The 21,417-nt window shown below is 43.6% G+C and overlaps 1 protein-coding gene across 11 annotated transcripts in view; it reads left to right on the top strand.

Annotated features, from left to right (window-relative positions):
• LDB2 (LIM domain binding 2) overlaps window positions 1-21,417 on the top strand; it is a 368,516-nt gene that overhangs the window by 290,880 nt on the left and 56,219 nt on the right. For all 11 annotated transcript variants that reach the window (XM_026514479.4, XM_026514477.4, XM_026514480.4 and 8 more), the window contains exons 4-5: window positions 62-184; window positions 3,008-3,091. In XM_026514479.4, the coding sequence (XP_026370264.1) occupies window positions 62-184; window positions 3,008-3,091 (207 nt within the window). The remainder of the gene's footprint in view (window positions 1-61; window positions 185-3,007; window positions 3,092-21,417) is intronic.

Below are 21,417 nucleotides of genomic sequence, written 5' to 3'. Positions count from 1 at the left end.
TTACACACATGTGGCCCTCCCACCGTGCACAGCCAATGAGTGTGTTGTTTGTCGCTTCCAGGTGTGTACAGAAGGCAGACTGATCGTGGAGTTCACCTTTGACGATCTCATGAGAATAAAAACGTGGCACTTTACCATCAGACAATACAGAGAGTTAGTCCCAAGGAGCATTCTAGCCATGCACGTAAGTAATTTCAGCACTATTTTACTCTCTCCCCACCCCCACCCCATTTACTCAAGGAGGAAAAGTCCAGCTCTCTCTCTGTGAAAGAATGCCAGCAGTAGACACGGGTTGAGTAATGAACTCTCAATTTTGAGTTTTCCCCTCAACTATTTTATTCCACAGGCCCTTTTCCCTCGCCTTTTTTCCTGAGTTTGGTGCATTGTGAGATCCTTTTTTTCTTTTTTTTTGATATTTTATTATTTTAAACTCCAAACTGAGGTTACCTCATTAAACAGGTTGTACTTTCCTTAAATTCCACTGAGTCATTATCAAGTACTGCTCTGCCTGGGCTATTAAACCTCTTATGTATAACTGGGGAAGGAAATAAAGCAAGAAGTAAGGAAAACAGTTTCCAGTTTTGATTAGAACCATCTGACAAGATGTGGGGCTCACGTACCTCAGATCTGTGTCTATATCATTCCTAACCGCGGTGTTGGAATGAAATGGGCGATTTGGGGTTCGCTCCTTTTCACTTGACCATAAATCACATCGCATTTATTGAGCACCAACTGGGTGCATGGCTGGATCTGATGCCATTCTGGAGATACGTTTTAGAGGTAAGACTTGGTAAGAGCTCGCTGAGTGCAGTCCCTGAGGAAGGCGTCAAAGGCGTTGACTTAAATAAATCCCTTTTCCATAATGCATGATGCAGCAGTTTCTGCGAAGAAGCTTTGGAGCAAAATCAGACTTTATGAGCCTGATTTTTAAGACCCTGTACAATCAAAAGAGAATACAATAAGAGTAGCTGGTATTTACTGGGTGTTTGCTATGCCAGGTCTTGTGCTAAGCGTATGTACACATTCTGTTTAACCGTCCTGGTTACCCAGGGATCATTATCCCTGCTTTAGAAGTGAGAAAAACCAAGGCTCGGTCTTGATACGTTGCTCCATGTTTCTCAGCCCGAAAGTGGCAAATCAAGATTTCAACTCGGGCTGGTACGGACTCCAAAACCCAGGCTGATGAGCCATCTGTCTCCTGACTATCCAATTCCAGTCTGTCTCCCTGGGCTTTTGTCCTCAACCCTCTCCTCCCGACTGGTTAAACCCAATCTCTCCCCTTCCCGTTGACCTTGTGCTTCCTGCTGTGGCAACGCACTCTCCTCCTCCAATCTTTCCGCCTATCTGTACCCCCAAGTTCTTTTCCACTTTCAAAGCCCAGTTCACATCCTCTACTCCCCTTGAAACAGCCCAGAGTAGCCACTCTTATTATTCTCAAAGTGGACCAAGAGGCACCAGAGGGTAGCATCCGGGAGCCTGGGCCCTGGAATGAGATCACATATGTTTGTATCCCTGTTCCTGTGTGACCTTGGGCAAGTGACATGGCATCTCTGTGCTTCAGTTCTTCATCTATAAAATGAGTACAGTAATAGAGCCTGCTTCATTGGACTGGTTTGAGAGTTAAGAGTTAATGCGTGTAAAGGACTTAGAACAGTGCCTGACACGTAGTAGGTCTTCAAGTAGCAGTGGCTGGCTTTAGCAGCTTCTGCAGCAGTAACATCCTTCCTTTCCTTTATTATTATCTTGTCCTCTGTCTGCAAAGTTGATGCGTCTGATGTTGACCACAGCTGCCTGAGGCGTATCTCTAGTATCAGCTCTTCCTGGCATGCGGAAGGGCTTCTGTAATACTGGCTCTGTGTCCACAGAGGACCCCTTCCCGGAAACTGACGTGAGAAGCAACAAGCTCGGACTCTTTTCTCTGACTTTTGGTATTTTATTGAAATACACAAAGCCAATTGGTTGCATGACTATGAGGAAAATTAAGTACAGGAAAGAATAAATTCAAGTGTTAGAATAACTTAGGTAGTCTCATGACTACAGGCATGAAGACAAAAGGGTGTTAACTGAGTCTCTCCCTGTTTAGCTCCAGTTTGCTTCTACCAGTTAAGAAAGAAGGAAAGACAACGGAAAGAAAGAGTGTCAACCAAGAGACTCATCTCACAATGAAATCCAGAAAGAATTTTCATTTTTTTTTTGTAGCCCACGAGAACATTTGGGGTAGCCCATGGAACAGTACATCCCTTTTAAAATGTGGCAGATATTTTGGAAAACGTGATGCTTACCCGTACAGTACTGCAGGATGACAATTGTTGAGAACATCTATTCCTAGCCTCGGCTTAATGGGGAAGCAATTTAGAATTCTTAAATAGATAGATGATAGATAGATAGATAGATAGATAGATAGATAGATAATATCTGTATATAAATATATTTATAAATATCTGTATATTATATATAATATATAAATATATAATATATATAAAATATCTTTAAAAATAAAAATATATTGATATATATATATAATTTCATAGAAGTGGCAAAGTTTTCAGATACAGTCTTGGACTCCAAGCTGTCAAACACAACACTATCACAACAGCATGCAAAGGCCAATCCTAAAGCCTGGCTCTACCAAATCCCGAGACCCCCCCTTCGCCGCTGAGCACCAGAGACTTGGAACGGTCCTGACAGGGCTTGGTGGCCCCCCTCCTGAAGACACGAGGGCCTCTCACAGAGGATGTAAGTGGTTTCTCCCAAGGACTCAAAGTATGCCCGACTCCTTTGGGTTCTCCCCGGCAACAGCTCTTGCATCATCGATCCCAAGATCTCCTTGAGCCATTACATGCAAGTGTCTTCAAAACATAAATCAAATGATCTCCAGCAACCTCCCCTCTGAGAAAAACGGACAGTGTTGAGATTGCATTTCTTAGCAACTGTAGCCCAGTCTGAGACTTTCTCGGCACCATCTTGCAGAGAGAAAATACATGATTTTTTTTTTTTTCCTGTTTAGGCACAAGATCCTCAGGTCCTGGATCAGCTGTCCAAAAACATCACCAGGATGGGACTAACAAATTTCACCCTCAACTACCTCAGGGTAAGACCAATGGGAGGATTACATTTCCTGGCGAATTTGAAAAGTGCTTTTGAGGCGTAGATGTATCTTGAAGCAAGGAGCTAAACTGAGATAAAATAGCACAGTACGTGTGTCTTACACCACAGTGTGCGTGTGATCAGTGGGGGATGGGCTTAATTAAAGCCGCAGGCCTAGACTTTGTCACGGTGGAACTTCGGCTCTGTTGGTATGACTCTTGGAATTAAGTATTCAAAGGCCAGCGATGTCTGCTCGTAGTGTTTCGGCGCTCTGCCCCTCGTGGGGGTCTCATGCTCACTGCCTCTGAGTCTCCACCCAGGGATTGTCCCTGGGGAGAGACCCAGTATGCCCCCCAGAGAGGGTCCCCCAAAGTTCAGCCCAATGGTGGAACATAGACATTTATTTCTAAGTCTTCTTAGGGGCTCTCTGTGTAACATGGAACAGATTTTCTGGGTTGGATATAAAGTCAGTTTTGATTTTTAAAAATTAAGAGTCAGGCAAAAAATCTCTTCCTGCATAATAACTATGGCTTCCGTATTTGGTCTAAAAGGGACACATTTGTCACTCCAGTTTGTGGTGTAGAATTACAGTCGTCATGTTGCAGGTGGAGGATATGGTTTCCTTCATAAAGCAAGCATTGTCCTCCAGATTCCACAGGAAGCCAGTGGCCGCGTTCCACGTTCCTTTGCCTCTGCATTGCTGAGCTCCCTCATTGTCATTGTGCGGCCACTTCTCCAGCCCCCCACCCCATCACGGAGTTTATGCTGTTGTTTCTTGATCCCTAAGCACTGTGCCGGTTTGCAATTTTGTTTTGTATTCCCAACCCTCTGTATACAATCGCTTTGTATATGTCAAAATGCTGAAATGCTTTGGCTAGACTTTCTCTCTGGTGAATTAAGAACGATTTGAACAAAGGCTTCCAAGTTACGCACTCATCGCCATGTGCCAGGTCTTGGGCTAGACAGTGAAGATTCAAAGACAAAAGTCATGGTACCTGCCATCAAGAAACCCACTCCTATGAGGGCCAGACCCATACAGAGAACATGATACGCAAAATGGTAAATAACCCTGATTGAAGTTTCCAAGTGGAATTATGGGAGTACAAAACAGAGACCTCTCAGAAGAATACATCAGAGAAGCTTGATGGAGGAGATGATGCCTGACTTGAGTGTGAAAGAATGAATAAAGGTAAAGCCAGGAAGGGGCAGGAAGGACATTCCCGTTAGAGGGAAAAGAAAGGGCCTGGATTAGGGGAAGGAATTCCAAGCAGGTGAATGATGCTGGACATGGAGTGAGAAGCCAGGAGAGGCGAGAAGGAGAGTAACTTAGAAGCCAGGTCTTGGAGCAACTGGTTGGCTGGACTACCAGGCCAGAAGCCTCTGAAAGGATGAAACGTGAGCATAGTAGTGTCCCCCTCCCGAGTAGGAGAGAGAAGAGCCATCCAGCCTAGATGCCCTATGTCCAAGTCCAGGCATAGCAAGAGCCAGAGTCAGCTTTGCTCCCCACCACCCTACTTCACCCCAACACCAGCACCATTTTGGCAGCCCTGAACCAGGTTGTTCTCCAGTCAATGGTCCTGTGGTTCCTGCTCAGAGGGAAACCAGAAACCAGAGTCTGCCCAGGAGGGTGGGTGGACAGGCGAGGGCCTCTAGGAAGGGTAGCTGGAGCTAGATTCTTCCAAACTTCCGGGCTCTGCATTTAGAACTGCCCCCATGAGGCCACTGGCGCAGCGGGAATGGGTAGCAAGGCCTGGGGAAGTGGGAGTCTGTGGCACGCTCTAGCCACAGGACTTCAGAAGGCTGCTCTCCACTGCTCGGCATTTCATCTTGTTAGAGACCGTGAGTGCTTTAGTTTAAGCCATCTGAAGACGCCTCTCCTCAGGCAGATAAAGAAGTTTCATTCTGTGTGCCCTCAGCTGACGCCACTGGAATCTGGGACTTTGGATTCTGTCCTAGATTTGGTCACTCACCCTCTGGGGAAATCTGGACAGATTCACTATTACGTCTTTTAGCTGCATTTAACACAGGTCAATACATGCTAAATTTCCTTCCTCCCCTTCCCCTAGCCCCTCTTATTATCATCAGTAAAATGGTAACTTTCACCTTGGGGTCAACAAGGCCCACGTGGTTCCCATGTTCTACAATTTTCTGATTTTAGCCTGCAAAGACTGAGAAGAGCATACTTGCATAGAGGGGGAAGAGGCGGGGATTGGCACCAACCCCTCTCCCAGCAGCGACAGGAGGAAGACGTGTGTGGGTTTGGGCAATATGGAATCGTGTTTCAAAGGCTACCACTTAAATGTGGTGCTTACAGCATGTCCCGACTTCACCAGTCTTCACAATGGTCCACGTGCCCTAGCACCATTTGCATGAGAGAGCCGGGCACGGAGAGTGCGAGTAAGTGAACTCAGTCACCCAGCCTTCTGCCACCGAGTGGCTGGGCTGGGACTTGAACTCGGGCCGTCTGGCTCTAGAAGCCATGAGCTTCATGCAGAGCTCTGCTGCCTTTCTAGTAAGAAGGGAGAATGATGATATTGACAGAAATTGGACCGTGTCTCTCCTGCCTTGACAGGGGAGTAAGCATCGTTTCTCACTGGGACCTTAATCCACTTTGCCAAAAGTAACAACAGCTCCTTGGAGGGTTTCACGTGCAGATTAGGTGGGACAATCCATGGAAAGGGCTTAGTGCAGGCCTGCGGATAGAAAGCACCCAGTGCGTGTTCATTGGCATAATTTGTTGAGCACCCACTATGTGTCCATCGTTGTTGTTCATACTGGAACCATGGAGAGCAACATGGCATCTGACTCTCTTCTCTTGCTCTGGGTCCGCCTAACACTCCTTTACTTCCCCTGCTCGTGCATCTTGGCTCAGCAGCTGCTTGCCCTTCCTGCCTCCATCCCTCCCTTTGCTCACTCCATCTATGACTTTTTCCTCTGTCGACTGGTTCAGGACTCTTTCATTGAGCCCACTCTGTCTTCCTGGCCTTGTGCCAGGTGGTGGGCCTTCATCGTGGAGATGTAGCCCTTTCCAGGGCTGGGGGAGGCCAGCAGAGTGTGGTCGGCCACAGTTCCAGCGAGGTGTGCTGACCTCGAGGGAGCCCAGGGACGGGTCCTCTGGTCTCCGGTGTCCTCCCAGCAATAACGCAGGGCAGTTGAGAGCCCCTCGGCAGGTCAAGGCTGAGCAGAAGCGCACACTCAGTTCCCAAAACCATGCACGTGGGCATTCCCATGATGAAACCTGGCCTGGTTAGTGGTTACTAGGAATGACAAAGATTTTTTTTGGATTAGAACTGGGGTCAAAGATTTCCTTAGGGCTCTTATCATCTGATATTCGTAAGACAGCTGAGCAGTCCCCCAGTTTATTCATTTATAAAACTGCTTTAAAAACCTGGGGCTCCCCCGTCCTTCTGAGGAGCCAGGCCTTCGGCCCCAGCCTCAGGGGGTTATCTGAGGTATTGTTTAAATAGTTCACGAGGAGCTCCAAAACCACACCCAGATCAGAAAACGAGGTCCCACACATGTGTTGGCGAATATTAATCCAAGGCCTTCTAAACCAGCAGAAACATTTTCTTTAAATCGATGCATCCCGCTCTGGAAGGGAGGGCTAGAGTTTTCAATGCTCCAGACATGCGAAATTTCAATATTCTGGGGCTTTCATGTACCAAAGTTAAGCAGTACAGAAAGTAAGCAATTGCAGTCATCTAGCTTCGCCAAAACAGGTTCTTTCACTGCCGTGAAATTCCCAGTCATTCCTGTGGAGGCCGGCAGCGGGGGGCTCTGCAGAGCTGACGGGCGGGGGGGGGGGGCTCTCATCACTGGAGGAAGGCTCAGGTGAAGCACGCTGAATGCCTTTGAGCTTGCGAATGCCAGGGATGGCACCGAACTCAGACGCTCGCCTGGCAGCACTTTGGAGGGGACTCTGGTGACCTGATGCTTTGGAAGTGACAACAGAACAGATGTTGTCATTTGATTTGAGTTGTCACGTTGCCTGCCATTGCCTCCTGTCTCCTCCCAGCATAACGAGGCTGGAGATGCTGAGAGGCGTGGTGATGGCTGGCTCTCCGGTCCAAGGGGAGCAGCAGCTGGCGGTCACCGAGCAGGGATGGGGCTCTGATGAGATGTGGTCCCAGTTCCTGCCTTGGGGACCTCTGGCAGACCAGGGCTGGCTGGTTGAATGTTCCTGTGGTAGTTGTCCAGGCTGGGGCTGGGAACAAGGCTTTGGAGGAGGAGTCATTGAGTCGTGGCTATCAGGCACTCCTGGAAACTGGGTGACACATTTCACAAAACGTGTCTGCAGACTCCTGGGGAGGGATGTTGTTTCCCAGGGTAGGGTGATGGCACCCTTCAGTCCGTGCATTCCAGGGAGGAAACTAGAGACCTAGGAATGGGGCGAGGAGCTAGGAATTTGGGAATGCGTCCTTTGCCATGTTTGCTGGAAAGCAGCGAGTCCAGCTGTGTCCCTGGCATTTCAGAAGAAGATCCGGTTCAGCCACCACAGGAAGGCAGTGTGCAGCTTGGTAGCATCGGGGCATCTGAGTCAAGGAGACCTGGTTGTGCAACCTTGTCGCTTCCGCCAGATCTACTGTTCATTGTTCACTATTCGTTGTTCACTCCACAAACATCTATTAGACACCTTTTTTGTGCCAGGTCTCCACAACTTTCAAGGAGGTCACTGTACATCAGGTACAAAAGAAAACCAAATCTGTGCTGGGAGAGAAATCTGTCCCAGGTACAGTGATCAACGCAGCCGCTAACATTTATTGAGCACTTACTACGTACCAGGTACTGTGGCTAGGTACTTGGAAAGAAGTCTTTTTTTTAATACTCACAACAACCTTATGAACTAGAGACTCTTTTTAGTCCTATTTTTCAGGGGAGGAAACTGAGACACAGAGAAGTAGCTTTTGTTAGGGTCACAGAGCTGGTAAATGGCAGAGTAAGGATTTGATTCCACAGCCTGACTCCAAGCACAAAGAGGGGAGAGGTTGTTGGAGGGTGGACATGGGAGGCTCAAAGCCTTCAAGGAGGAGATGGATTGATTCTGAAAGACGAGTAGGTGGTCCTGGGTAGACTAGATGGAGGGTCTACCCCAAGTGGCGACAGAGAAGGATGGAGAAAGCCAGTGGGTTTGGGGAACTCTAGGCAGCTTCACATGGCTGGAATGTAAGTTTTAAGTTTGTTTTAGGTACCAACACAAGGTAGGTGTTATAGCCCATAATGTACAGCTGAGCTGAGTGGCACAGTTCTAGAGACAGTTTTGTTCCAGGGAGAATATAGCACAGTCAGGGAAGGGACCTCATGCTGACACTTGGGTTTGGGGGCCAGACAGACAGGAGTATGTATTTTAACTCAGCCGCTTGCTAGCTGTGTGACCCTGGACAAGTTATATGACCTGTCTGAGCCTCAGTTTCCTTATCTGGAAAATGGGGTATTATACCACCCTCACTGGATTCTAGTGAGACGGAGGCATGTGGAGGTCCCATCTCTCATTTGCCAAGTGTGGTTTTTTGAAGGTCATTGGGAAGAGCCAAGTCAGTCATTGGAGCCCCCTGCACTCAGAGCTTCTGAGAAGAGCCAATGGGGACAACACACCCATCAGCCTGGTCCTTCTTCCTAATTCTTGCCTTTTATTTCATCAGAGTGAAAGCCCTTTCTCACTCAGGGTTTGAAATTGCCATCATTTCAAATTTCCTATAAGCACTTCTTGCATGGGAATGTTTACTGTATGCAGTAACTGTTTTCTAAATTTAAATAGCTTTAACGGATTCAATTTTCAAATTGAAAAAGAAATAATTGATGTTGATTTCATTTCCTATTCCACAAAGAGGGGGTAGGCAGAAACCATGTCCTCAAGCATTTATTTTTATTTTTAATTTGTTTTAAGATTTATTTATTTATTTGAGAGAGAGTGCATGCGTGCAAGCCGGGAGAGGGACACAGAGAGAGAGAATCTCAAGCAAACACCGTGCTGAGTGTGGAGCCCAACGCTGGGCTTGATCTGATGACCCTGAGATCATGACCTGAGCCAAAATCAAGAGTTTCACTCTTTTTTTTTCTAAGATTTTATTTATTTGAGAGAGAGAGCATGAGCAGGGGGAGGGGCAGAGAGCACGAGAGAGAAGCAGGATGCGGGGCTCAATCCCAAGACTCTGAAGGCAGGTGCTTAACCCAGGTGACCCATGTCCTTAAGCATTTAAAGAAAGCCTGCAGGATGCAAACTTCCAGGATGCCGTGAGTGGCAAGTGCTGTTTTCATTCATCTCCCATCAACAGTAGAGATGGTCCTTGTGTGCTCAGCACGCTGCAGGGAGGCATTGGCTTGTAGGGTTGTCTCCCTCCTTGAGCATTTAAGGTACTCTGGTTTTATTTTTAAGTTTGAAATCAATCATTTAACCAAAAGATATTTTGGTGGCATCTACCATGTGCCAGCACAAAAGGGGATGGGGTAGGGTGTTGACAAGAATGGATAAGGTATGATCCCTTTCCTGAGATGTTGAAGATACTGGAACACGTAGGTCCGTTTACAGTTCATGCTGCCCCCTCAGCTGGGGACCTGGGCATCCCAGAATTCCCTCCTCTCCTAATATCCTTGAGGATACCCTTCCTCGTTGGTCCCAGCATAGGACTTCAATTGGGCTGTTTGCAGTTTCCAGTGCTCTAGAGGGCGATCTCTGCTTCACCATGCTGTCTGACCTTGGCACTCAAGACCCCCCCAAGCTCAGCTTCCCAGCCTTGCCCCACATCCCTTCTCCATCTCACACGCCATCCTGTATCCACACAAAACACCGGTAGCTCCGCTAATATGCTGTGTGTCTGTTGCCTTCACGCACTGGCGCAATAGACTTGACTTGACTCACTGCCTGGGGTGCTGTTCCTACCCTCCTCTTCCCATCCAGGATGCCCAGGCCACCTCCTTCTCTTCCTTCAGGACTCGGCTGTCCCTCACCTCCTCTGAGACTCTCTCTGCCTCGTTGCCAGGGCAGCTGCCCCTCCCCACTACTCCTGGAGCTCTGTGCACATGGTCTCTTGCTTAGCTCTTGGTCGGTCCTGTGTAAGAACTAGCACTTCACTCACCCATCTCCGCCAATAGACCCCCGGCAACCTGAAGACAGATCAATTGCCTTGTGTTTCCAGAGCCTCACAAGCTCTAGATTACAATCAGAACCCAGTCAACGTCTCCTGAATGGATGGTTGCGGGATAGGAGTTTGGTAATTGGAAACTAGATTTTGAATGACATCCTTCCCTGCCCCCCCCCCCCCCCCCGCCAAAACACAGTAGAATTCAGATGAATTCACTTGCCCTACAGTATCTAGGGGGAAAATTGTGTGTGGTTGATTTTCAAAATCACTACCTAGAACCTCACCAGGAAATCTAAATAGCAGAAAATGTGAATTCGTTGAGGAAATGAAAGGAAAACATGGCACGAGGCCTCCAGATCTCTCTAGTGTGCAAAATTCCCCCTGAAATTCTCATAGTTCCCGCTGTGAAATTTTTATTCTAATATCACTACTTCCACTTGCTCTGAATCAGTATTTAATTTTTACTCTAAATGCCATTATGCCCTTTTCATTATTTTGGAAATGTGTTCTTTCAAATCTCCAAGACAAATTCCCTCATGGGTGATTATTTTTGTCTATTTTCTTTGGCCAGATTTTCTTGATGCTGAGATCCATAAACTTTTTTTTTCTGCGTTATGCTTAACGTGACTTTAAAACATCTTATTATCCTGTATCCCAGCCAAAAGATATTTTCTTTGTGTTTCCTCTTACTGTTTATCCATTCATATGCATAATTTCTGCATAAATGTAATCAGTATACATATGATTTCTTAATGTTATTTGGTAAACACTTTTGCATGTTTCTACATAGTCATCATATTATCCGTTTATAATAGCAGCAAATATTCCAGTGTGGTGCTAGGATAGTGTTTATTTAATCATTTCTCTAAATGTCGAGCACTGAAGTCATGTTCAAGCTGCCGCTGTCATTAATACCATTCTTCCAAACACCTTTACCATGTCCCGCTCCGGGAGGTGCTCTCTCCAAGCAGAGGCTGGACTGTGGGGCCCGTGGGCTAAGAAAAATAAATGTGCTTTGGACTCAGAGACATGTGGGTTCAAATCCTCACCCCCTTACTATCTGTAATGACCTTGAAAAAGCTGCTCTGGTTCTGTGAACCCCACTTCCTTACCTGGAAATCAGAAAGAATAATGTCTCACAGGATGACACTGATTATAAGATTAGACAACTTAGGATTTGTAAAAGCCTGGCACTCAGAAGGAGCATAATAAATACCAGTCCCTTCTTTTGCGGAGAGCAGTGGGTCAGGGTGCAGCTCTCACTTTTGCCTCTTACTTCTTGTATGATATTCACCAGCTGCCTTAATTCTTTGAAGTCCCAGTTTTCTGATTATGTGCGTCGTGAATCATCACAGGTGAGGGTAGAAATGATAACGCACGTGAAAAGCACATTTAACTCTAAATTACGACACTGGAAAGCCAAGGGAGCCTCATCCCATTTATCATCTCCTATGTATTGGTCATGGCCTTGAATTCTACGCCGATATTCTGAAGCCATGTGATAGACTAGAAAATAGAGAAGCGATTGATTAATACCTGCCAAGGAAGGAGGCAAGAGGGAGTCTGAGACATGTGCTACATTACTGGCACCCTCTTCCCAGTACAAATGTTATTACAAGGGTGTAAATCATTATCACTGGGCGTTTTCAATACTATTTTTAACCTCTGGTTGGTATTGTTGATTAAGTCTAACCCTTCAAATAAGGAGCAGCATCAGCTGGGTGTGGAAGCAGCTGGGCTTCACAGTAATGCTTTTGACCCCATACCTTTAATTTCCCAAGTGAAGGAAGACTGTCGTTGTTATTACTGTACTGTAAGAACATTGGTCCCCAAATGTAACCTCTACTGGTAGCGAAGGAGTAGAGTCCAATGCCTGGGAAGAATTGGGTGGCTGGCTTTGGAAAATGATCCCCAACAGAATGACATGAAGTGGCCTGTACGAGAGTAAGTGTGGCTGGAGTCAACACATGGAATCTTGCCAAGGTTTTTTTGTTTTGTTTTTGATTTGTTTTTTATTATGTTCAGAGAGCCAGCATATAGTACATCAGTAGTTTTTGATGTAGTGTTCAACAATTCATTAGTTGCGTTTAACACCCAGTGCTCATCACAACACGTGTCCTCCTTAATGCCCATCACCTGGTTATCCTGTCTTCCCTTCCTTCTGTAACCCTCAGTTTGTTTCCCAGAGTCCAGAGTCTCTCATGGTTTGTCTCCCTCTCTGATTTCTTCCTATTCAGTTTTCCCTCCCTTTCCCTGTGGTCCTCCGCGTTATTCCTTATGTTCCATATATGAGTGAAACCATATGATAATTGTCTTTCTCTGCTTGACTTATTTCACTTAGCATAATCCCCTCCAGTTCCACCCATGTCGATGCAAATGCTGGGTATTCATTCTTTCTGACGGCTGAGTAATATTCTGTTGTATATGTGAACTGCATCTTCTTTATCCATTCGTCTGTTGAAGGGCATCTCGGCTCCTTCCACACTTTGGCTATTGTGGATGTTGCTTCTATGAACATTGGGGTGCAGGTGCCCCTTCTTTTCACTACATCTGTATCTTTGGGGTAAATACCTAATAATGCAATTCCTGGGTTGTAGGGTACGTCTGCCAAGGGGTTTTTTGTTTGTCTGTTTTTTATTTTTGTAAGGCTTTGACTGCCAGCCAGGTTATTTTCCCTGGTTTTATGACATGAGAAGCGATGACAGTCCAATCCTGCTTTCCACCTAAATGCCAAGTCAAGCCTGAGGATGGAACAGGAATCCCCGCTCAGTGACTGTGATGAACCATAGTTACTAGTAGTCAGAACAGGCTGGGATCAGGGCAGACCGTTCACCATTCACGCCCAGACAGGCAAGAACCCTTATGAAACACTGAAGTTTGGGCTGGGAGGGTGCAGGAACCAAACCAGCAGATTGTCCTTCTGTGCCTCCCACAGCGATTGCACGTTTTAGCCTCTCAAAAGCCTCACAGCCTCAAGTGTGCTTTTCAAGATGAAGTCCATGGCTCACAGCGGGTTTGCACACTGTTCCCACTCTGTGATTAAGTACAGAAAATGAGAGTAAGAACTCTAAAGCTACGATAGCAATCTGACATTGCCGGGACATCCAAGTGCACGACCAACAGACTCATGCCACTGATTAGGATATAGAGCGGCGCAGGTGTTATCCCACTCACGTGGCAAGTGGTCACTAATCAAGGGCTGGAGAAGCTCATGTCACAGTTTGATGAGCGCTTGCATACAGAGCACATGAACCGATTCGGAGATGAGCTCCAGTTTTTTTGAGGAATCATCCAGAATAATGATTAGCGGCATAATACCGTTAGTTTTGAGGAACTTCTCTATGTTCTCAATAAAACAATGAGATAGGTATGATTACCCATTTTACAGATGAAAATCAGTCATTGCCTCAGGTCACAGAGCCAGTCGGGGGCAACAGTGCTTTCCTGGGCTCGGGTCTGGCTTGTCCTCCCAGATTGCTACCCATGGCCACTGCTAGTGAGAACTGGTTTCTTGGCCCCGGCCCATGCAGGAGAGTCAATGTTTTCAAAAATGAGGAATTTGGCATCTGAAACAAAGCTGTCACACCTCACTCTGACTCTTCCACTCCTCTTCCTCCTCCTCCTCAGAGAAAAGCTCCATCAGAGAGGAGGCAGAGAATGCCCTTCTGAGCCATGGGAATGCTCCACACACAGAATGATTAAAACTTGGAACACCCGAAGGGCACTTTTAATTGCATTTGGAGATAGAAAAGTAGTACATATGACTGTATGATAAGGGAATTAAAGTAGTTAACTCTTAAGGAAGTGAAATAACTGTAACATAGAGACATCCCAGTGTCTAGAAAACAGTGATTTCTAAAGTCAAGCCAGAGGGTATGGCTATCAGAACATTAAAAGAAAAAAATATATATATATACACACATACACACACACACAAACAGCAACAGTATTTTGGCAGAGCAATCCTAACTGAAAACAATTTCAGAGCCACAAATGCTTCTAATATTCTTGGTCTTAAAAGTATAAATAGGCGGATTAAAGAAAGTAATTTCCCAGTCTCAGACACAGAGAAAGACAAAGAAATTTTTGTTTAACAAGACACTGAAAATAAGGGAGATGGTAAGGTGGGAAATCGGCAGTCCGGGGGAAGAAAAGCTGAGGCATTGCAGTTAAGTGCAAGATGGAGCCCACAGTTAATTCTCCCGGGAAATAGTCTTCCTAATTGTCTCGAATGGGTAAAAAAAAGTGTGTCAGGAAAATGCAGGGAAGGGGGCAAGGGGAGAACTGTTTGAATTTCAGAGCATAGGCAGAGAAGTAGCCTGAAGTATGAAGAGGGCCTGGGAGGTCTCACTCCTTAGCCATAAGGCCCAGAAGCTTTCTGCGTCTGGTCTTGGGCTACTCTCCACCTTGGCACAGGAGCCATCTTACTGCACACAGAAAACTCAAATTATTTAAATACAGTGACAATTATTAGATTGTTTGACCTCCTCATCTGTCCCTAGCAGAGTTCAAGAAACACAGAGGGGGATAATAAATACATGAAAGGGAGGGAGGGAGTTGAGGTCAAAGTCTCTGGTGTTAATCGACATAATGAGCTTTGGAGTGGCTATAATTCTGTACCATAATTAAGAGAAAACAAGTAAAATTTGCAATGTCTGCCATATTCCACCCAAAGGAGAAGGGAGGGCATTGACCTGGTATCGTTGAGTACCTACTATGTGCAAGACACAGACTTGGTTTTATTGACTCCTCACAACAAGTTTGGAAGGCAGGTGTTAATGACCTCATTCTACAGAAGTAGAAACTGAGACTCACAAAGGTTCTGGGACTCATCTAAAATCATTCAGTGGGTAAACTGCCAGACTGGGACTGGATCCCATGTTGGCCTGATGCCCTCACCACTCTGTCATGCTGGAGAAATGTCACCTCCTAACGAGAGCTGGGTTGAAGAGCTGGGTGAGGTCAGTCATTTCCACTGAGATGACCAAGCTATTCTGCCAAATTGTCAACAGGCAGTTGTCAACAGATGCAATGGATAGAGAATTCGGGACACTTACGCATAATGGGGTCAAAGCCTGGACTGAACTCATCTCATGATTATCTTACCTCTGTGTTTCTCTCAGACTTCTTCCAAATCCCAGGCCTCAAGAATGTTACCCATCACCCAGGCTTTCACCCCTACAACACCTGGACTACTATCCCCAGTACCTGAACATTTACTTTAAAAACATAGATCTGGTTATGTCATTCCTCCGAGGTGGACTTTAACATTATCTGCTTAAAACCATCCAGTGAAAATCCAAAATCCTTAGGTTAGCTCAGAAGGCTTTACGGGGTATGATCCCGATCCCCTTTCTGCCCCTATGTTCATTCCATAGCAGTGTCCACTTCCCCAGCCTGATTTTTTGCATGTCCAGCATACCAAGTTCCTCCCTGGGGCCAAGTCTCCTTCTGTATTTTACTACCTCTAGAACCTCGGACAATGGTCTACTCATTCAGTGCCTCAATTTCCTCATCAATAGTCCCTTACCTCAACCAGTTGTTGAGAGTGTTACACGAAATAGTACTGGTAAAGGGCTTAAAATAAAGCCCGACACGTAGTAAGTGCTCAGTAAATACTTGTTCTATCATCATCATCATCCTTACTGCCTGAGATACTCTGGCCAGGTTTTTGCATGGCTCACTCACTATTATTCAGGTCTCAGGGCACATTGTCTTTTCCACCAGTTCCTTCCTGGCCAGCTCTTCTCAAGTGGCCTAACTGCCCCCCCCCCCCAGCTGCTTTCTACCACACCTCATTATCTGTCTTACTTTTCCCTGTAACATCTTCACTGGTGAATTATCTTGCATAGTCATCAGTTTGCCTTTCTGTTGTTCCACTGTTTACCCTTCTGACCTTCATGCAGGCCACTGGAATATATTTTGAAAGCAGGAACCTTGTCTCTTCCTCCCTGGTGTCTACAGCAGGACCTGATATTTAGTGACTAGAAAGTCAGTAATCTTAAGTCTACTTAGCTCTAGATGCACTCCTTGACAAGTTGGAGGTTTTTAAAGAGGAAACAATTTATAAAATCCCACACCCAAGCGTAGCCTTGGAATGCTTGAGAATGCTTATGGAAAGGCTGTTAGCCATCCTTGACCTCATAGACTGAATACCTGTAGTGCTTTTCCCTAAGGAGTTGATGTTCTTCTCTGCAATTCATAAACAGCCTTGTCTGTGAAGATAGGTGAGGGTCATTCACATTATTTGATAAATGTGCCTCAGCTGTAAAACAATGGAGATAAGCATGACTTCTAAGGACTTCAACTTAAGCATTCTAAAAAGAAGGAATACAAAACAGAAATATTAGCAAATTCCACAAGCAAAATATTAATAAACCCCATGCTGGAAATGAGGAAACTGAAACCAGGTGGTGTGAGGCTGACCCAAGTCTATCTGCCTATTAGTGTAGGATGGCTTCTGGTTTTCTTTTTGTCTTGTACTCTGTTTGCAGGCCACATTCACATCAATCCAATCTACAAATGTTTACTGAGTACTTACTTTATGTCTGGGTCTGCTCTGGTCTCTAGCTATCAATTTCTCTATTGATACTAAATATTTCTGGGCTCATGAGAATCTCTGATATCCTTAAAATCTTTTTTTTCAAGATTTTATTTATTTGACAGAGAGAGAGAGCACAAGAGGGGAAGTGGCAAGAAGAGGGAGAGGGAGAAGAATGCTCCCCGAGGAGCAGGGAGCCCGATGCGGGGCTCAATCCCAGGACTCTGGGATCATGACCTGAGCTGAAGGCAGATGCTTCACTGACTGAGCCACCCAGGAGCCCCATCCTTAAAATCTTCTATAGGCCAGTCACAGCCTAAGACTAGAAGTCTCCCCAAGAAGGCCGCTAATTTCTTCTTCTTCTCTTTTTGCCTATTTCTCAAGCTTTGTGAAATAAGGTAGGGGACTTACCATTTTTTAAGTCAATAGCACCAAGGATAATTATGGAAACTTTTGTCCTAAAAGTAGAACTCAACTCCAGAAACCTCACAATGTAGATTTCTTATGAAAAGTATCTGTAGCCTTAGGAACCAATCAATGAAGTCATTTCTCTTCCTTCCTTTCCCAGCACCCCCTTTTGATTTTGTCAGCGCATTCCCAAAGGAGAAATTTATGGCCATCTACCATATTTTTTAACAGTTTTACCATGAGCGGAAGCTTATGGGGAAAATTGAAAGCTTTCGTGATGTTGATTAACAGAATTTACAAACATATGTGAGATGATAGCAACCGTACCATTTACACTCAACTTCTGAGCTTCAGGACGTTGGATATCCCACTAACAGATGGGAGGCAGGAAGGACCAGAGCTTGCTTTAGAACAAGAAATGTAGTCTGAGTATTGAAAGTGGCCATGCCCTGGTGGTGGGTCTAGTCCTCTGTCAATTTCCTCGACACCAAATGTGTTGCATCTGTTCGGGTTTGAAGTTAAAAGCAGAAACCGTTCCTTTTCTGTGAAATTGGGTGAAGGGTGGGCTAACACTTAGCTCCCTCAGTTAAAGAATACATGAGCCCACTTATACTAAAATACTCTGTAAGCTGTAAGATTCTCCTGTGACAACAGATACTCCTCCTCACTCACTATCCAAACTTTCCTCAGTGTCCAAACTCCTGCTATCCTAACTCAGAAATCAATGAGTTCTGAATAAAATTTTAGGTATACCTTTTGTTAGGCCATTCAAGCCACTCGCTATCCAAAACTCGGGGACCAAACTGATTCATTTAGTTCAGGGTCCCCATCATTCAGCACCTGCTCTTAATTCTCGCTTTCCAAATCTGGAAGCCACGTGGGTTTAGGTGGCCAGAAATCATTGAACGAACAGCCACCATTGAGGTCACTAACAGAGTCTAGTTTATAACAGAAGAAAATAATTTGGGGTTGAATGATTCAAAATTGCTATTGTTTTTTTGCAGATCAAACACTGCCAAATATTGGCTGTTTCATATGGGTCATCCTAATATTTAAGAAACACGACCCCATGTCAAAGGGAAACAATCATTTGGCTCCATGATTTTTCCGTTTCCCACCATCATCATCCAGTTCCTAGTCAGCACGTAATTGTAAATACAACAGCCATTTATTGCCTCGTGACTGTACCAGGCACTGCAAGTGACTTAAAATAACCTTCAAAATAGCATTTTAAAACTCAGTTATATTTTGAATAGATAAGATACTCATATACTAAGTGCAAAACTCAAAAAGTTTGAAAACCTTTAAAATATATGCCTCCACACCCCAAACCCTCAATTTCCTTCCTTAGGAGTACTCAACATTGTGGGCTTGTTGCATTTTCTTCCTGGGACAATTCTATACAAATGCAAATGTATATCACTTTAAACACACACACACACACACACACACACACACACACACAATGTGCACACAAATGGTAATACGCCATGCATACAGTTCTAAGGGTTGAGCAGTGGCCTTCTTTATAAAAGCTGCAGAGATAATCCTGAAGAGATCTATCACTCCAGAGATAGACCGTATTTTATTTTACTAAGTGCTTTCTTGACAGACCCTTGGTTTGATTCTAATCTTTTTCTGCTATTAACAATGATGTGCAAATACCTTTTTATTTGTAGTTTTTCCCAGGAGCAACTAAAAAACCTAGATTTTTAGGAAAAATTCCTGGAAATAAAATTGCCAAGTACATTGTAATTTTGGTGGATATTGTCAAGCTGGTCAACTTAGAGACTGTAACCACGTTTCAGCTTCGCCAGCAACATATAAAATGACTATTTCCACACTTTACAACAACTAGAAGCTATCAAATTTTTCTATTTTCCAGTATTATAGGTGAAAAATGGTACCTCATTTTCATTATAATGTGCATTTTTTATTTATTATCTCCTCATATACTTAAGAGCCATTTGTATTTCCTTTCTTGTGAATTATTTGCTCATAATTTATCCATTTTTCTATTGGGTTGCTATTCTTCTCTTATAGATATGCAGGGCTTTATATTTTAAAGAAGTACACACTTTGTTGTGATATAATTGGAATTACATTGCATGTTTGTAGTTTTATTTTTCAAAAATTTGTATAAGGTTGCTTTGTTCATTGAACGTTTTTTGGTTTTGTTGTGTGTGGGGGTGAATCGAAGCAGTTTTCCCCTATGTCTTCTGTTTTGTGTTTTTGTATTTAGCCTTAGTCCTCTTTGAGCTATAATAATAAAAATACATTTCTCTTTGTTTTCTAATGCCACTTCTAAAATTCGGGGGCACTTTTTATGTTGAAAGAATTGATCCACATGGGATTTGGGTAACATAAAGTGTGGGGAACCTACTTAATTGTCCAATTGTTCAAATAGAATTTGTTGATTAATACATATTGTTTTCACTGATTTGAAATACTACTATGGCATATTTTAAATTGCCATAGGTATTTGAGTCTGTTTCTGGACTCCAATTCCTGTTCTGTTCATTTGTCTTTGTGTTCTTTATCCAATACTACCCTTTAAAACAAATTGCCATTGCTTTATAATATACTTTAGTATCTGGTAGAATTGGCATTACATCATTCTTCTTCTTCATAGGACTCTTAAATCTTTGTTTATTTTTCCATCTAAACTTTAGAATTAGATTATCTAATTTTAAAATAAGTTTACTGGTATTCCATTGAAATTCTGTTACATTTGCAAATTAATGTTGGGGGAATTGCTATCGTTATGATGTTGGTTCTTTCTATCCAAAATCTTGGGTAGCCAGTATTGAGGTCTGTCTTGTGTTTTTGGTAATATTCTGAGGTTTTTCTCTGTCTGTCTGTCTGTATTGTAAGTGCATGTGTATGTGCATATGTGTGTATGGTTTTATATACAGATGTAGATATGTATATATTTTCCATTTCTTGGTAACTTTGGACCTAATAATCTATTTTTTGTTTAGAATCATAAACATGATCTTTTCTTCCACTTTATAGTTTAATTGGTTTTGTTTATATTTATGAAAGTTGTTGATTTCTGTGTTTTAACTTTATTCCCAAGTACCTTACAGAATCTTCTTAATATTTATAATAGTTTTTTTTTTTTAAGTTTATCCTTTTGGGTGTTCTAGCTAAGTTATATCATTTGCAAATAATGACACTTTTACCAAGTCTTTTCCAACTTTTATATTTTATTTCTAATGACATTGGCTAGTATCATCAGAAAAGTGTTAAATAATAGTGAGGATAATTAACATCCTTATCTTGTGTCTGACTTTAATGGGAATGCTTCTGGATTTTTTCATTAAGCAGGATGATGGCTTATGATTTCAGATAGATATATTTCTCATGTTAAGGTAATATCTATCTATTCTTATTTTATCAAGAGCTACTTAAAGTAAAAAAAAAATGGATGTTGAATTTTATCCCATGTATTTCTAGTGTCCAAGGAGGTGATATTATTTTTTCTTTTTATTATTATGGTTAAGATTATTAATAAAAATAATTGATCTTTATTTGGTGCAATTGATATCCAAGGCAGTATCTAAGTTCTTACATGTATCAACTCATTTAATCCTTGCCCAATCTGGAACTCATTACTATTCTTATTTTCACTCCAAAGTTAAGAAAACTCAAATTCATGGAGGTCAAGTAACTTCAACAAGAGCAGACAACCTGTAAGTGGCAGAGCTGAGATTGGACCCAGGCCAGTGTCTTGTGTATAAACACTGTACAAAGTTCCGTCTTGATAGATTTTTTGATACCAAGTCATCATTTCATTCCTGGAACAAACCCTACTTGTTCAGTATGTATCCTCCTTTGACTGAGTCACAGATTCCATTTGCTAATATTTATTTACAATTTCTGCATCAGCATTCAAAGGAAAAATTTAGCTAAAATTCCCTTTCTTATGATGTCTTTGCCAGTGTTGAATCTTATTGGTATCCTGGCCTCGTGAACATTTTGGAAACGTTCCTCTTTTTGCTTTAATTTTTTCCAGAATAATGTGAGTGACATTGAAGTTATTTGCCTTTAAATGTTTTGTAGAATTCCCTTATGAAACTACCTTAGCCAAATTCACCTGTGAAACCATCTGGTCGTGGGGCTTTTTTTTGGGGGGGGGACAGGAGGGAAGGGGCTTCCCAATAAATTTTCTTTATTCATTCTACATAGTTGATCTATTTGGACCCTGCCTTCACTATAGCTTTTTTCCCCAGTTTTATTGAGAAATAAGTGACATATAGCACTATATAAGTTTAAGGTATACAGTATAATGATTTGACT

The sequence above is a fragment of the Ursus arctos genome, unplaced genomic scaffold (genome assembly GCF_023065955.2).
Source record: "Ursus arctos isolate Adak ecotype North America unplaced genomic scaffold, UrsArc2.0 scaffold_9, whole genome shotgun sequence".
Classification (NCBI taxonomy): Eukaryota; Metazoa; Chordata; class Mammalia; order Carnivora; family Ursidae; genus Ursus; species Ursus arctos.
Note: the sequence above shows the minus strand (reverse complement) of the source record. Positions and strands in the feature narration are given on the sequence as shown.